Below are 16,980 nucleotides of genomic sequence, written 5' to 3' on the forward strand. Positions count from 1 at the left end.
GTACCCCATTTTACCCTACCCTACTCTACCCCGTTTAGCCCGCTTTGCACTACTTTTAGGTTAAGTGTTAAAAAATTCTTAAAACATTGTTTATTTGAACAACCGCTACGACATATTACGCTCAAAATAGTACATGTTTAGCTGAAATGAAAAAAAATAATGTGCAAATAACCTAACAGTACTTACCTTAGTTTAAATCGCTCTTAACAATTACAACTAGTACTCGTCCGTTAGTCACACAATACACTTCAGTCGCCTACAACGGTATTGTTTGCACTACCGGTTTAAAACTCGATCAAATTACAGAGGCTCGTCTCCTGCAAGTACCTGTTACGGTACAAAGTAGATAGAGTTGGGGGTTTCGTTCTCAATCGCGGTACCCCGTCTTGCCCGTCCACCCCGTTGTGCCCGCCCTTCCCCTATAGGTTATGTAGATGGTACAAGCACATGTTTGAATAATTAGAATATAAATATATAATGTAAGGTAATATTAGGGTACCTACTAAATACATACTAGTTAACAAAGAACAAAATGTTTTGATTCACAAAACGACAAGAAGTATGATATATTAAAATAATGTATTTTTCTTAAATTGATTATTCTGTTTTATTTTTGTTTTTTGTATCCTACCCAAAAGATATCAGATATCACAATGACATCTTTACTTTATATAAAAATCTTTACTTTAAAAATTGAAAATTGCAAAAAATTGAAATTATTTTGTTATATGTAGTTTACTTGAAGACAAACTGAGCAACAGATTGATATACTGAGAAAAAAAAATGAAAACGAAAAATGATGATTTATTGGGAAGGTTGAGAGGGAGGAGGGCTAAAATTGGGCTAAGGCTTATTTTTTAAACACATCAAACGTAAAAAAAATGAAAAAAAATATTCCGGCTGTATTGATCTCAAAAAATATTAGGCCTGGATCCCGCGTACCAAAAAAAGTTGATTAATAGCAATCTGAAAATATGTTAATAGTTTAACGGTGTCTAGTCGGACAAACTTTGATGTAGGTATGGAAACAGGGGAAGTTTTAATTGTGAAATGTCATTTTAATTGTGAAACTTGTCATCCTGGCAAGTTTACGATTGTGAAAAGTAGCAGGCTGTTTTTAAGTTTATTCAATAGTGAATTATATAAAATATCCCTAAAAACTCAGTTATTTCAAATTATACCTACATAACGTATAATAACAAATATAACCTTGATTTAATCTAATTTGAAGTCTATAAAATGGCGAAAATCCCTAAAAACCACCGAACAAACCGGTTTTGCTGATTTTTGAAGATGGCGCACCTTACGGAAAAATCTGAAAAAAGTCAGAAATGTAGTTTTTGATAAAATACACAAAACACAAAAAAATAGACATGCAGCCATCACCCAAAAAAAATATACGTACCTATTAAAAAAACAAAAAAAAGAGGTTATAATATGTACACTCGACCTTCGGGTCCATAAAAATAGATGTTCTGTAAAAGCCTCAGCTTGTGCGTGTGAATTTTTTGTAATTTATAATTTAATAATTATTACCTATTCTAAATGGGAAATAAGCCACAATTTAACTAAAAAATGACCATTTAGAATAGTTTATTACAAAAATGCCACAAAGAAATAGCTTTCGAATAACATTTATAATGTAATTGCAAACCAACTTAAAAAAAATAAAATCGAAAAATTGACATTTTTGGCTGTGGGGGAGGGGGAATAGGGGAAGTGGACTAAAATTACGGTGAGTCCTAATTTTTTAAAATCATATAGAACGTAAACAAAATAAAAAAAAAAATATTCAGGCTTTATCGACCAAAAAAAAAATATAATTAGACCCGCAAAAATCCTTACAAAACTTTAAAAAAAACATGGTTTTTGGGGGGTTTAAAAGTGTTTCGCCCAATTTTTGAATATCCTAATATACTCAGTTATTTTAAATTATACATAATCTATTAACAAAACCTTGAGTTGATCTATGTTGCAGTCTATAAAATGGAGAAAATCCCCCAAAAACCCACTAAAAAAACAGTTTGCTTGATTTTTCAAGATGGCGCACCTGACGGAAAAATCTGAAAAAAATCAGAGAAATAGCTTTTGATAAAATACACAAAATTAAAAAAAAATGGACCTGCAGCCCCTTCCAAAAAAAAGTTATAGGTTTTAATAAAGTTAAAAAAAATTTGAAGTTATGTACACTCGACCTACGGGTCCATAAAAAATGGACATATTTTGTAAAAACCTCAGCTACAGGTGTGAATTTTTTAAAACTTTTAAATCAATTGCAACCCAACTAAAAAAAAATTAAATCTAAAAATCTACATTTTTGGCTGTGGGGGAGGGGAAAGGGGGGTGGCGAGCTAGAAATCCGCGTTATCTCATTTTTTAGTTGCATAGAACGTAAAAAAATTAATAAAATTGAATTCTGGGAGTGAGGGAATTTTTGCCTATCTTAACGGGGGGTACCCTTTCATGTAAATCCAAGCAGTTCTTTAAAATCCAGAGGTTTTGCAATATTTTACCGTAAGTGAATGGACTCAATGGCGGATCCAGCAACCTTGCAAGGTGGGGGCAATGAAATAAAAATTTTCTCGTCACTGCCGTACGCAGGATTCTTTTTCGGAATGGGATGTTATTTTCTTTTCCTTCATGTACCATGTCGTTTCAGAACGTTGCGTTGGTTACTTTCATAGCTATCTTAATTTTATTCACTGCCACCTTAAATCAACTACGACCTGCTTCTTCGTACTGGACTGCGTTTGCCTTCTATTTTCACTTGCATAATATTTTTTAGCAACCTATATTTGGGACCTCTCATTACATGTCCAAAATACTCCAGCTTTCACTCCTTGATGCCTTTTATAATCTCAGTAGTGTCGCTGAGACGTTCTAGTATTGCGAAAGTTCGAATCTTCTCCACCCAAGAAACTCTTAAAATTCTTCTATAGCATCACATCTCAAAAGCCTCAAGGCGAATAAAATCGATTTTATTCACAGTCCAAGACTCGACACCATACAGTAAGACCGAGAACACGTACTTTGCTTTTAGCAGTAAAGTAGGCGGATCCTTAACGCCAAATTTTAGGTCTCTGTTACTTAACAATTTGGACATCCTTCTAAAAGCGGCTATTATTCGAAGGGTTTTTATTAAATGCTCAAATATATTTAAATAACTCTGCTTTGTTAAATATACTCAATTCAAATGGACATACATCCAAAGTTTGTAAATTTATGTAAAGTTACCTTAATAACATTTAATAATAATTTTCTAAAAGATAGTTAAACTCGAAAAGATAGTAATTTGGTAAAGTTTATCAGTAGTACCATAAAAACCAACTATATTTGTTATTTAATCACTATTAGACAAAGCCGCACTATCGCTCGAAATATAGCACATAAATAAATTAAATAAATTGTGGCAATATACAGGGTGAGGCAGATAACTGGTCTATTAGAAATATCTCGAGAACTGAAGGCAACAGAATCATGAAAATTGGAATACAGGGGTTTTGAAGGATGATCTATTAAATGAAAATATTTTCATCTCTTTGCAACTTCCGGTTATACCGGAAGTTGCTTATAACTTCGTTTCTTTTAATGGGACACCCTGTATATTTTTACATTTTTGGATTCTCTTCGATGTCTTCTTTCTTAAAATTTGTAATGTTATACAGGGTATTTTAAAAGATAATTACGTTTTTTTATTAATTTCGTAGCAATATTCACACCCTGTAGAATTGTAGTAGTTTGACAACTAAAACTCTACTTACGTTCAAATGATTTTTAATGTAGTCAACTATTGTTAAGAATCATTAGTATAACTAAATTTTTAATTTTAGTATACAGGGTTGGTCGAAACTCGGAATGAGTATTTTCTGAGTTTTCTTAAATGGAACACCCTGTATTTTAGTATTGTAATGAAATGATATTTTATGGTACTTTTTTATTTCTTAAGCATTCCCTATACTTACATAACTGCTTTAATTTGTGCTTAATTGTTAGTCGCACCAACAATCTTAACTACATAGGTATTTTGATAGCTAAACCATTATTGGTAATTTTAAGGATCAGTCTGGATTAATATGTATTTATTTCAGAAAAATTATTTGTGATTGAATATTTTCACGGCCAACCTAATAAAATTTTACGTATTTTTGTTGCAATTAATGTTTAGCTTGAATAACCAATAACTCACAAATTAAAGCAGTTAGGTATAGGGAATACTTATAAAATAAAAAAGTACTATGAAATATCATTTCATTACAATACTAAAATACAGGGTGTTCTATTTAAGAAAACTCTAACTTTAACAATAATAGACTATATTAAAATTCACTTGAACGTAAGCAGAGTTTTTAATGTCAAACTATTATAATTCTACAGGGTGTGAATGTTGCTACGAAATTAATAAAAAAACGTAAATATCTTTTAAAATACCCTGTGTAATATTACAAAATCTCATATTTTAAGAAAGAAGATATTGAGGAGAATCCAAAAATGTAAAAATATACAGGGTGTCCCATTTAAGAAAACTAAGTTATGAGCAACTGCAAGTTGCAAAGAGATGAAAATATTTTCATTTAATAGATCATCCCTCAAAACCCCTTTATTCCAATTTTCATGATTCTGTTGCCTTTAGTTCTCAAGATATTTCTAATAAGCCAGTTATCTGCCTCACCCTATATAGTAAGTGAAATTAATTTCATTTTATCATTCATTAACTATACAGTGCGTCCATAAAGTAACGCATAAATTCATTATTTCGTAAACTGGCGAAAAAATCCCGAAACAGGTCGATTTTATTTTTAAATTATGATTTATTGGCATATATATCATAGTAGTGACGTCATCCATCTGGGCGTGATGACGTAATCGATCATTTTTTAAATGAGAATAGGAGTTATGTGATAGCTCATTTGAAAGAGCATTCAATTCTCTATTCACTAATATAAACATTAACATAATTATTTATACAGGGTGTTCAAAAAAAAATTTTAATTAAATTATTTGAGACAAAAAGAAGAATGTATATAATTTATTTAATACAAAATATGTTTTACTGTTGTCAGAAAACAGACAAAAAATGTATATTTGACAAATAAAAATATTGCTTTTCGCTTAAATTCAATGTTTAACTGCCACCCACCTGCCTCTTGACAGTTTGAACATTTCGTTTAAGCAAAAATCATTGTTTATTTTTTAAATAAAACATTTTTCTATTTTCTGACAGCAGTAAAATGTATTAACAATTAAATAAATTACATACATTGATCTTTTTGTGTCAATTAATTTAATTAAAAACATATTTTTTGGACACACTGTATGAATTATTATGTTAATGTTTATATTAGTGAATAGAGAATTGAATGCTCTTTCAAATGAGCTATCACATAACCCCTCTTCTCATTTAAAAAAATCATCGATTACGTCATCACGCCCAGATGGATGACGTCACTACTATGATATATATGCCAAAAATCGTAATTTAAAAATAAAAATCGACCTGTTTCAGGATTTTTCCTTAAAGTCACCGGTTTACGAAATAATGAATTTATGCGTTACTTTATGGACGCACTGTATAACAAATTCTAGTCTATGACCTTTAGTTTTGGCAACTCTATTAATAATATTTTCTATATAATTTCTAATAGACTAAGAGCCGCTATACGTGAAATTTATTAATCATTTTAGGCACGATAAGAGCCTATGACTTAAATAGTAGAACCTAAAAGAAAACGTTTGAACCTTATTTAGATTAATCGTTAATCTAAGGTTTGAACACTGTGCCGTCACTTTTCAGTGGCACATGCGTCGACAGTGGCGGATCAAACTTTCCACTTATGGACGTGATAAATGAATTAAAAGTTACCCTCCCTCACTACCAGAATTCAATTTTTTTCATTTTTTAAGTTATATGTAATTAACACAAGATTTAGCGTAATTTTAACCCATCACCCCCTTCCCCCTGCCCCCACCATCAAAAACTTCATTTTTCGTTTTTATTTTTTTCGATGGGATGCAATCAATTTTAAAATATCAAAAAATTCACACGCATAGTTGAGGCTTTTATAAAACATGTATATTCTTTATAGAGCCGTAGGTTGAGTGTACATAACCGCAAAAAAAAAATTCGAAAAAAGCGTACCTATAACTTTTTTTTGGGGATAGCTGTAGGTCTAATTTTTTCTTAATCTTGTGTATTTTGTCAATCACTATACAGTGGAACCCCGATAAGTCGGCCCCCGATAACCCGGAACTCAGGCTAACCCGGACCGATTTTTATCAGACTAACATTTCAACAATAAAAATGTATGTAATATAATATTTGAGAGATAATGGGTATTTGTGTAATTTGAACTACATATACCATAGTAAAAATGACTTATGGCACACCACATTCATTGTCGTGTTATCGAAAACAACAGGCACCTGTAGTGTCCTTTATTTATTTGAAACTGTCTTAGTATTGTTTAGAAAATACTATTAAAATTCTTTTTTTAACAATGATCTTAGTCATCACTGTTATTAAATAACATAACATCAGAGACGGTATTGTGTGTAGTAAAGTCGTATTGTTCGCTTCCGTTCTGTAATCGTTCGTAAATCTATTCAGAATTTGTGCTTGCGTGTTTTTTGTCTATAAGGGCAACAAAACGCAAAAATGTTGTAGTGACAATGGAAAAGAAACTAGAAGCATTAAGTAGAATTGATAAAGGCGAATCTTGCAGCTTTATATGGTGTCGGTACATCTACAGTATCGGATTGGAAGAAAAATAGAACTAAAATCGAAGAATTTTTTTTCAAAATGATAACAAAAGACAGTTTGGACAATCGGTGCAAAGCTAATAAAGCTAAGAATGAGACTCTTGACGACGCTTTATATGTGTGGTTTTGTGTGGCTGTGGAATGCGAACGTGGTTTACCAGTGTCTGTGTGACAATTATAACGGAGTTTATCTGTAAGCATACCATATTTTATTAATTTTTACCATTTTCTCCGGGTAACCCGGATTTTCGATAACTCGGATCGGCCGCGGTCCCGATTAATCCGAGTTAACGGGGTTCCACTGTATTTATTATTTTTTCAGATTTTTCGGTAAGGCTTGCCACCTTCAAAAATCCGAAAAACTGTTTTTAGGAGGTTTTGGGGATTTTTGCTATTTTATAGACTTTATAATAGATCAAATCAGTTTCTTTTTTATAGGTTATATGTAAATTGAAGTAACTGAGTCCTTTAGAACATATAAAAATGGGAGAAACACGTTCAAACCCCCAAAACCCCCTTAAAAAACAGTTTTTTGGATTTTTGAAGATGACAAGCCTTACGGAAAAATCTGAAAAAAATTAGAAATATAGTGTTTGATAAAATACACAAGATTTTGAAAAAATTAGACCTGTAGCTATCCCAAAAAAAAAGCTATACGCTTGTTTGCAGAAAAAATTTTTTTGAGGTTATGTACACTCAACCTACGGGTCTATAAAAAATAGAAATATTTTATAAAAGCCTCAACTATGCGTGTGGATTTTTTGAAATTTTAAAATTGATTGCATCCCACCGAAAAAAAAATAAAAACTAAAAATAAAGTTTTTGATAGTGGGGACAGGGGGAAGGGGTGGTGAGTTAAAATTACCCTGAATCTTATGTGTTATCACATAGAAGTTAAAAAAATGAATTCTGGTAGTGAGGGAGGGTACCTTTTAATTTATTTATCCCGTCCATAAGTGGAAAGTTTGATGCGCCACTGTCGACGCATGTGCCACTGAAAAGTGACGGCACAGTGTTCAAACGTTTTCTTTAAGGTTATACTATTTAAGTTATAGGCTATTATCGTGCCTAAAATGATTAAGCAATTTCACCTATAGCGGCTCTTAGTCTATAAATCAAAATGAACATGGAGTAAAGCTAGACCTAACAATCGATCCTGACTCATTTTGTTGTTAAGCCAAGTTTTAAAGTGTTTGAAAGCAGAAAACGATCGTTATGCAGACGATGTATTACTAACAGGTAAAGTAAGCAATATTTGTAACAGTATTTGACAATGTGGAAGCACGTCTTCATCGCAAAGTTTAAAGCTTTGCATGATTGAATTTTTACTTTTTGTACTTCAGATCTTAAAATTGCCTTAGATGAGAATGACATTTTTTGTTGTTATCTGATCTCTGACATTAGATAGTAATAAACAGATTTATTGTGGGAATTTTTCATTTATTATGCTCCAAAGACTTTTAATAATTTTCGATTCCAAGGAATTCTGTTTTATGTTTCAGTTATTCAGTTATCAACAGGACACAAAACTCACTATTTATTTTCAATCGTAATTATCTTTCTTAAAAAATATGTCAGTAGGCACCAGGCGAGGTCTCAAGGCGGGGGGTAATTGACTTCATTGAGCCCCCTTGGTTCCGCGCCTGAATGGACTAATTAAAGTTTAAAATTGAACTGAACCTTAAAACCAGATTCTACAAGCTTGAGAAATAAATTTTATGGATCCATCTAAAATTAAGAAATTTGTACCCTATTTATATTTCTTAAAGGGTCGAATTCTATTGCCCTTTATTGACGGATATTAAGAAATTCCGATAATGTACTATACTTCCGCTGTCGTTTAAAAAAATAATCGGTATAAACAGGTATGAAAGGACGAGGATTTCTCTTTCTGATGACTGGGAATTCAGAATCGGTCGTTATACGCAGGTGGTCACTTCATAGGAGTGGTCGCTTACAGAGATTTTGCTGTATTATTACTGTGTGCGGCAAAATAAACAGTACTGAAATTCGTATGCCCCAAATTTTTATGTGTCCTGCGTCGAAACGTACTGACAGTTTTCCGAAAGTCCTTATAACGTATGTGAATGTCGTGATAATGGTAGGTGCTTCAGAATGGTTCTCAGTTTTGCAGAAAAAATTTTTATGGTGGAGTACTATTTTCGGTCATACGGAAAAGATCATGAAAACGTTCCAAGCTTAAAATCAGCAATGGTTTCAGCAGGACGGGACAACCTGTCACACTGTCAGGTAATCTCTTCGAACACTGCGCGATCAATTTGGGAGTTGCCACTCACCAGAACTAACGCCACCAGATGCGTACATATGGGGAATGCTGAAGAAGTTAGACAGATCTACCATCTGCCATTTCGAAATTGCAGACTAGAATTAAAGATTTTTTCGTATCAGAGGCAGTGGCGGATCTAGAAATTTGCCTTAAGAGGGGAAATTTGCCTTTAGAGAGAGACTTCCAATGAAAACCCAACCAAAGACATAAAAAAGATAAACTCACATTACATAAAAGACATAAATAATAACTTATAGGCATTAAGTTCCCTTAAGTTTCCTAACTAGCGTGTTTATTGGGTTGAATTTGTCTTTCTGTGGTTTCGGTTTCATGTCAGCTAATATATTTTTCCACAAGGAAAAAGTTTTCCTGTAGTTGGCTGTATACCATGTAATACAAAAAATAGTAAATCCTTTATAAAAGGTATATATTTAAAAATCCTAAAAAGGGCTACATCACAATCACATAACTAGTTTTCGACTGGTTTACCAGTCATCATCAGTGCTTACCTAAAATGAATATAACCTGATAAAATAATGCAAAGATTGAAATTTTGACTATGGTTAAAAAGCTGTCGGTTATACTCACGTGAAGTTTATATGCTAACCACAAAGATATAGTTTAACAAAAATATGTAGGTCAAAGCCCTGTATAAGTGGTCCGTTAAGGAAACATCAGTTAAAAATGACAATTAAAGCATAGATGTTTGAACTATTTTAAAAATTATGCCCCAGGTAACATCTGAGCTGTGGTGTGACTAGATTACATGGTGAAAGTCTGGTAGCAAGTGACAATGAAATAGGTGGATAACTCAGAAGGATGACAAGACAGAAATGACAGTTCCACAGTTCGTTTTGTCAAAAAACCTAAGATTTAGAAAAGCAATTTTGTGTTAATGTAAAGTTATCAAATTTATTTAACTTATTGACAGCTGTTGGGATTTGTCTAACTTTAAAAGGAATCACAATGGGGGTGGCTGAGGTGTAAAAATGTCTTAAATAATCTAGGGGGATGTATCACTGGAAAGCACAAGCTCAAACTAAGGCGACTAATTCCTGAAAACTTCGCAGGCTGCCCGGATCCCTAAGGGTCCAAAAACCAAAACCGTCGTAAGATGATGACAATAAGGGCTGGGGATATGAAACGTCTATGAGGAAGGCAATGAGAAAAGAACTTGAACGGGACCTAGAAAGAAAATTGGGCTTTTGATTTAGTTTTACTATAGATAAGTGTTATATGTTGGAAATGACAGGTTGAATAGCTAGGGTGAGAGTAGTGATATTTAGAAATATGATGGTGGGTTGTATGTAGACGAAAATTTATATAATGTGTATGTCTGTGGATGATGATGTCAGTAATTTATATGTATGTTATGGATAGATAAAAGTGGTTTGATGGCTAAAGATATAAAGGGATTATTGTGGCTTCTACCAGATGAATTATAAGTGTGAATGTGAACTAAGCAGTAGAAGGAAGGTGGAGTAATATTGTAAATGTGTTAAGAAAAAAGTTGTCGATGGATTGGTTGAAAGTCACGATTGAATGAAACATGTCGGTTGACACAATTCGGACTTTTTTGTTTTTCTTTGATTATTTCTAGGTCCTCGTATAAGTCTAATTTTAAGAAGTCTTTCTGTGGGATGTTGTGAAGTAGAGTGACATCATCTGGTATATTCAAAGTACGAGTTTGTGTTTAAGATGTTGAGAAAAGGTAGAGGTGTTCTCTCTATTATATATTTGATTAGAGGTATTTGATAGAGATTTTCCTAAATTCTTGGAAGGTACACTCTGGTACATTCTCTTCTAAGAGCAAGTTCCATTACTACTTCTACTACTGATTCAATTATTCAATTATTACAATTTTGTCTAGCTCGAGACTTCTTTGTATTCAACAATAAATATTACCGACAACCTGATGGTTTAGCCATGGGCAGTTGAATATCTCCTCTTCTAGCTGACATTTTTATGGATCATTTGGAATCCATACATATCATGAGAAATCCTGAAATTCTCCATTGGTATCGTTATGTTGAAGATTTTTTATTGATCATCTCAGGTAACTCAAATACAGCTGATTTATTACTTTCTAAAATTAACCAAATCCACCCCAATATTAAATTTCACCATCGAATTAGAGTCATCTCAATCAATTAATTTTCTTGACCTCACTATTACCAGATTAAATGACCACTTCGATTTTAGTATCCTCAGGAAACCAACACATACTGACCATGTCATACCACTATCCTCTTAACACCCAATGTCACACAAACTTGCCGCCTTTCACAGTTACATACACCGCCTTGAAACTATTCCCATTTCACAATCCAATTACAATAAAGATAAATAATTAAACACACTGCGTCAAATAGCCTTTAATAACGGTTACGATCCACACATCATAGACAAGTTCATTCATAAAAGACAGCTTAAAGTCTTTCGACACGCTGTGTTCCCTAGGGATTCGACAACTAAACCTACTTATGCTTCTATGTATGTATACCCTTTCACCAAGATAGACTATCTGGGGATATTTCAAATGTTATCAAAAGATCAGTAGACAACATTCAAATTTCTTTTAAAGTATCCAACAATTTAGGACAATCTCTATCAAATACCAAAGATAGTATAAATTACATGAATCGTAGTGGTGTCTATAGACTACAATGTTCTGACTGTGACGCTTCTTACATAGGAAGAACTTGTAGATCACTTGCTTCCCGCTCTCTTGAACACACCAAAAGAGAGAACACCCCTACCTTTTCTCAACATCTTAAACACAAAAAGCATACTTTGAATATACCAGATGATGTCACTCTCCTTCACAACATCCCACAGAAAGACTTCTTAAAATTAGACTTATACGAGGACCTAGAAATAATCAAAGAAAAACAAAAAAGTCCGAATTGTGTCAACCGACATGTTTCATTCAATCGTGACTTTCAACCACTCCATCGACAACTTTTTTCTTAACACATTTACAATATTACTCCACCTTCCTTTTACTGCTTAGTTCACATTCACACTTATAATTCATCTGGTAGAAGCCACAATAATCCCTTTATATCTTTAGCCATCAAACCACTTTTATCTATCCATAACATACATATAAATTACTGGCATCATCATCCACAGACATACACACACATTATATAAATTTTCATCTACATACAACCCACCATCATATTTCTAAATATCACTACTCTCACCCTAGCTATTCAACCTGTCATTACCAACATATAACACTTATCTATAGTAAAACTAAATCAAAAGCCCAATTTTCTTTCTAGGTCCCATTCAAGTTCTTTTCTCATTACCTTCCTCACAGACGTTTCATATCCCCAGCCCTTATTGTCATCATCTTACGACGGTTTTGGTTTTTGGACCCTTAGGGATCCGGGCAGCCTGCGAAGTCTTCAGGAATTAGTCGCTTTACTTTGAGCTTGTGCTTTCCAATGATACATCCCCCTAGATTATTTAAGACATTTTTACACCTCAGCCACCCCCATTGTGATTCCTTTTAAATTTACACAAATCCCAACAGCTGTCAATAAGTTAAATAAATTCGATAACTTTACATTAACACAAAATTGCTTTTTTAAATCTTAGGTTTTTTGACAAAAAGATTTTATTACTGATTTCAGTTATCGAATATGTATTAACACTTGTGTAATGTGGGTTGCCTATCCATCTCCACTAACAGTATACGCAAATGCATTTTTAACAACATTTAGTTTACTGAATTCCAAATGATAATTTTCACAATGGAGTCTGTTGTTACATCATTTCTAATTTTAACAAATTGTAAACCGTAGTCTTTAAATATGACAGGCTAATTTTTCAACTTCCTGTGGAACTGTCATTTCTGTCTTGTCATTCTTCTGAGGTATTCACCTATTTCACTGTCATTTGCTACCTGACTTTCACCATGTATTCTAGTCACACCACAGCTCAGATGTTACCTGGGGCATAATTTTTAAAATAGTTCAAACATCCATGCTTTAATTGGCATTTTTAACTGATGTTTCCTTAACGGAGCACTTATACAGGGCTTTCACCCACATATTTTTGTTAAACTATATGTTGGTGGTTAGCATGTAAACTTCACGTAAGTATAACCGACAGTTTTTTAACCATAATCAAAATTTCAATATTTGCATTATTTTATCAGGTTATATTCATTTTAGGTAAGCACTGATGATGACTGGTAAACCAGTCGAAAACTAGTTATGTGATTGTGATGTAGCCCTTTTTAGGGATTTTAAATATATACCTTTTATAAAGGATTTACTAATTTTTTTTAATATATTTTTATGTTTGAACAATTTTTCTTCTTTAATTTTGGACCTTGTTACGGGTGAAATTTTTTCAATATCCCTCCCCGTAGATCCGTCACTATCCACAGGGCATCTTTAACATCTGTTTTATCGGGAACGTGCGTCGTCGTGAATAATGTTTGAAAGGCTATGTATATTATCATGTATACTGGATATATAAATAATCATAAACATTTCAATATTCATTTCAGTACTGTTTATTTTGCCACATACTCTATTTAAAATGTTACACTACTTTTGAAGCTATGGTTTATAATTATTTGTTCTAGATTCCACGATGAGGAACATGCCAACCTTCTTAATGCAATGTGGCTTATAGCTATCACCTTCCTCAGTGTTGGTTTCGGGGATATTGTTCCTAACACCTACTGTGGTAGGGGCATCGCAGTCAGCACTGGTATTATGGTAAGTTCAGAGTACATATTATTTATTTTTCCATAAAACTGCCGCTGTTACCATAAATAATAAAATCATGAATAGAGCAATCAACTGTAGAAAGCAGGGTTTGATATTTCACAAGTTCAATTTAAATAAAAATATATACGTAATAAATAAAAAACAAAATAAAATTAAATTCTATGGAATATGTACAATAAACAAAATACTCCAGGGAAATATGGCAAAAAACTGGCGTTATCGAGATGCCTCCCACTTTTTCAGGTAAGTATTTTCATACATGAAATGCCTCCCAGGTACAATCGAAATGCCTCCGTTTCGTTAATGATTTAGGCTAATATTTTTTCTATTTAATCTCTGTATAATGACACAATGTTGCCAAATCATAATTTAAATAGGTACTATCTATCTATTTTGATTTTTCTAATTCTTAATGCAGTGTACCTACATAAAATATGTTAACATAAATATTCCACAATACGACATATTTCTTTTAAAAAGGAAGTTATTACCCGACAATCGAATAGCCAGTTTTTCTGGGTAATTCCAATTCCGATTCTAATCGCTTCTTAATGATTCCATAAATAGGTACTTTTACCTTAATCTTTTTGTTTGTTTATTTTTTTTTTTTTTGGATATTGTGTTAATGGGCTAAATGCTGTATAAATACTTGAAAGTTTATTAGTTCTTGCATCAGTCAGTTTGTCTATTTCAAGTTTGTCAGTTCGTCGATTTCAAGATCAAACTGTGTTTAAGTCACAACATCCGAAGTAATGGAATCAGCGATAAGTGTCAGCCAAAAGGGCAAACCTTTACTATCAATTGATGGTTTTACATTCGGTATTCAAAAAATGTTGGCCAAAGCTCGAGTAAAACGGTGGACATGTATTAAAAAACCAGCAAATCATTTGTGAAAACACAGGGATGTGAAAATAGCATAATTGAATCAATATTAGATCATAACCACGAGAAGTTGTATGCCGAAGTTTACAATAGAAAAGCCGTAAGCAATTCAATAAAAAGAACAACCGTGGAAGATCTCAGCGAAAAACCAATGAAGCTCATCTGTAAAGAACTTAAGAAGACAAATTTACTATCAATGATATTAATAGGGCGAGATAAAATTTATATTATGATTATGCTAGAACCACTATACTAAATTTACATTCAAGAGGCAGTAGAAATAAACAAACCAAGACACGTTAAATGCTACTAGGAGCACTCCCGAATCATAATTTACAATGTATAAACTTTGGAAATCATGATTTGGGATTTACAATGTATATAAATTGTAAATTATGATTCGGGAGTGCTCCTAGCAGCATTTAACGTGTCTTGGTTTATTTATTTCTACTGAATCTTGATTGAAAAGGACCAGGCAACACTCCTTATGGAAAAGTGGTCCCGGTCAAATTTGATGAAAGTTTGGTCAATGATACTTCTTGATGTGTAGATTAGAAAAGTCCATGGCACCTGGGTCTGAATAACTACTATTCTCGAGTTACAGCCTTCTGAAGTTATTGGATTCGAATGCTCGGATTACGTTAAGTGCACTAATTTACGGTCAAGTGAACGAAAATATTTATTATTAGAAGAAGAGAAACTCATGTTCTTCATACATACTTGCGTGTTGTATATGAATTCGTGGTCAAAAATAGTTGGATCGTATTTTAGTCTTCAGAAAACCTCCGAAAAGTCTTCAGAAAACTAAAGAAATGCGTTATAAAAGGTGCTGCTAGATCGATATAAGCATTATCATGTTTTCATGAATGTTTCTCAGTTATGGAATACCAGCAAAACTAAAGTTACGCCTTATCTTTAGAAAACTACTGAACAGTGGCGGATCTAGGGGGGATGGGGGTAATTCCACTCGTAACATGTTCCAGAATAATTAAAGAAAAAATTGTTGACATGAAACTTGTGCCGCATATCAGATATAAGACAGGTAGATAACATGGACTTTTTCAATACAAAAAAAATTTAGTAAATGGTAGTTTGTAAATGCTAAATATTAATTACAATTTTCTATGGAAAAATCGGGTTTAAATCATCTTCGACTATTCGTATGTTAATATTTTACTGATTTCGGTTAGATGCATCATACGTCGTGTTAACTAACGACCTATCAGGATACTTAACATTGGGTTGATGTCTTGCAAAGGCTAAAAACCATAACACACTAGTGATATGATCATAAGTACCTACAGTTCTCGCACCAGATTGACATATACAGTAGTACCCGTTAATCGGTTCTTCTACAGGCTCATCTTCATCATTATCTTCATCAACCGTATAGGAAATGAATACTTGGTGTTTTGTAGCTTGCCGAAACCTAGAAAATATTCGAACTCTTATGAATCCCGATTCATCCATATTCTCATTAATTTGAAACTCTTCGTCATTTTCTCTTATTATTTTATCTTGTATGTAGGATGGTGCCAGTTTAATTTGATATATCCCAATCGTAAGGTCTTTTAGGTAGTCTAAGTGGAAAACAGGAAAGTTAGCAAAATCATGATTATGAAGCCTTCTCCATTGACCATTTCTTCTATATGATTATATGTTGTTATAAAAATAACCCTACAAAATTATTCTCCATAATATTTTGTATTAAAAAGCTCATCATCATTGGCTGTAGAACACCTGGTGGACCTCGGTCTGTTCGAGAATCAGCTTCCATTCCATTCTATCCTCCTCCTTGGTTTTCCAATTTCGTACTCTTAACACCCGTAACTCATCTTCTCTGGTCCTTAAATCGTACTCTGGGCCATGGGCGCCCATACTCATGGGCAGGGGGGGCGTGACCTCCCTGGCTTTTCGGGTGCTTTGAATTATATATGGTTATTCAAAGTATACAAAATATAATCTGCAACATCTTCACGTTTGCCAACCCCCTAAAAATTTTTATATGGGCGCCCGTGCTCTGGGCTTACGTCTTTTCGTCACACTATCCGCTCTTTGGTTATAAATGTGTTTTGATGGCTCCATCTCGTTCATTTTCGTTAAATAAAGTTATTTCATTAATTCTGGAACATGTTACCGGTGGAATTACCCCTATCCCCCCTAGATCCGCCACTGTTCAGTAGTTTTATAAAGATAAAGCCGAACTGCAGTTTTGCTGGTATTGCATAACTGAGAAGCATTCATGAAAACATGATAATGCTTATATCGATCTAGCAGCACATTTTATACCGCACTTCTTTA

General features: G+C 33.1%; 1 protein-coding gene across 1 annotated transcript in view; it reads left to right on the forward strand.

Moving 5' to 3' along the window:
* Positions 1–16,980, forward strand: part of LOC114341637 (small conductance calcium-activated potassium channel protein) — a 250,833-nt gene that overhangs the window by 104,746 nt on the left and 129,107 nt on the right. Inside the window, exon 6 of the mRNA XM_050662938.1 lies at positions 13,650–13,785. Coding sequence (XP_050518895.1) covers positions 13,650–13,785 — 136 coding nt within the window. The remainder of the gene's footprint in view (positions 1–13,649; positions 13,786–16,980) is intronic.

Source organism: Diabrotica virgifera, chromosome 10, assembly GCF_917563875.1.
Source record: "Diabrotica virgifera virgifera chromosome 10, PGI_DIABVI_V3a".
Taxonomy (NCBI): domain Eukaryota; kingdom Metazoa; phylum Arthropoda; class Insecta; order Coleoptera; family Chrysomelidae; genus Diabrotica; species Diabrotica virgifera.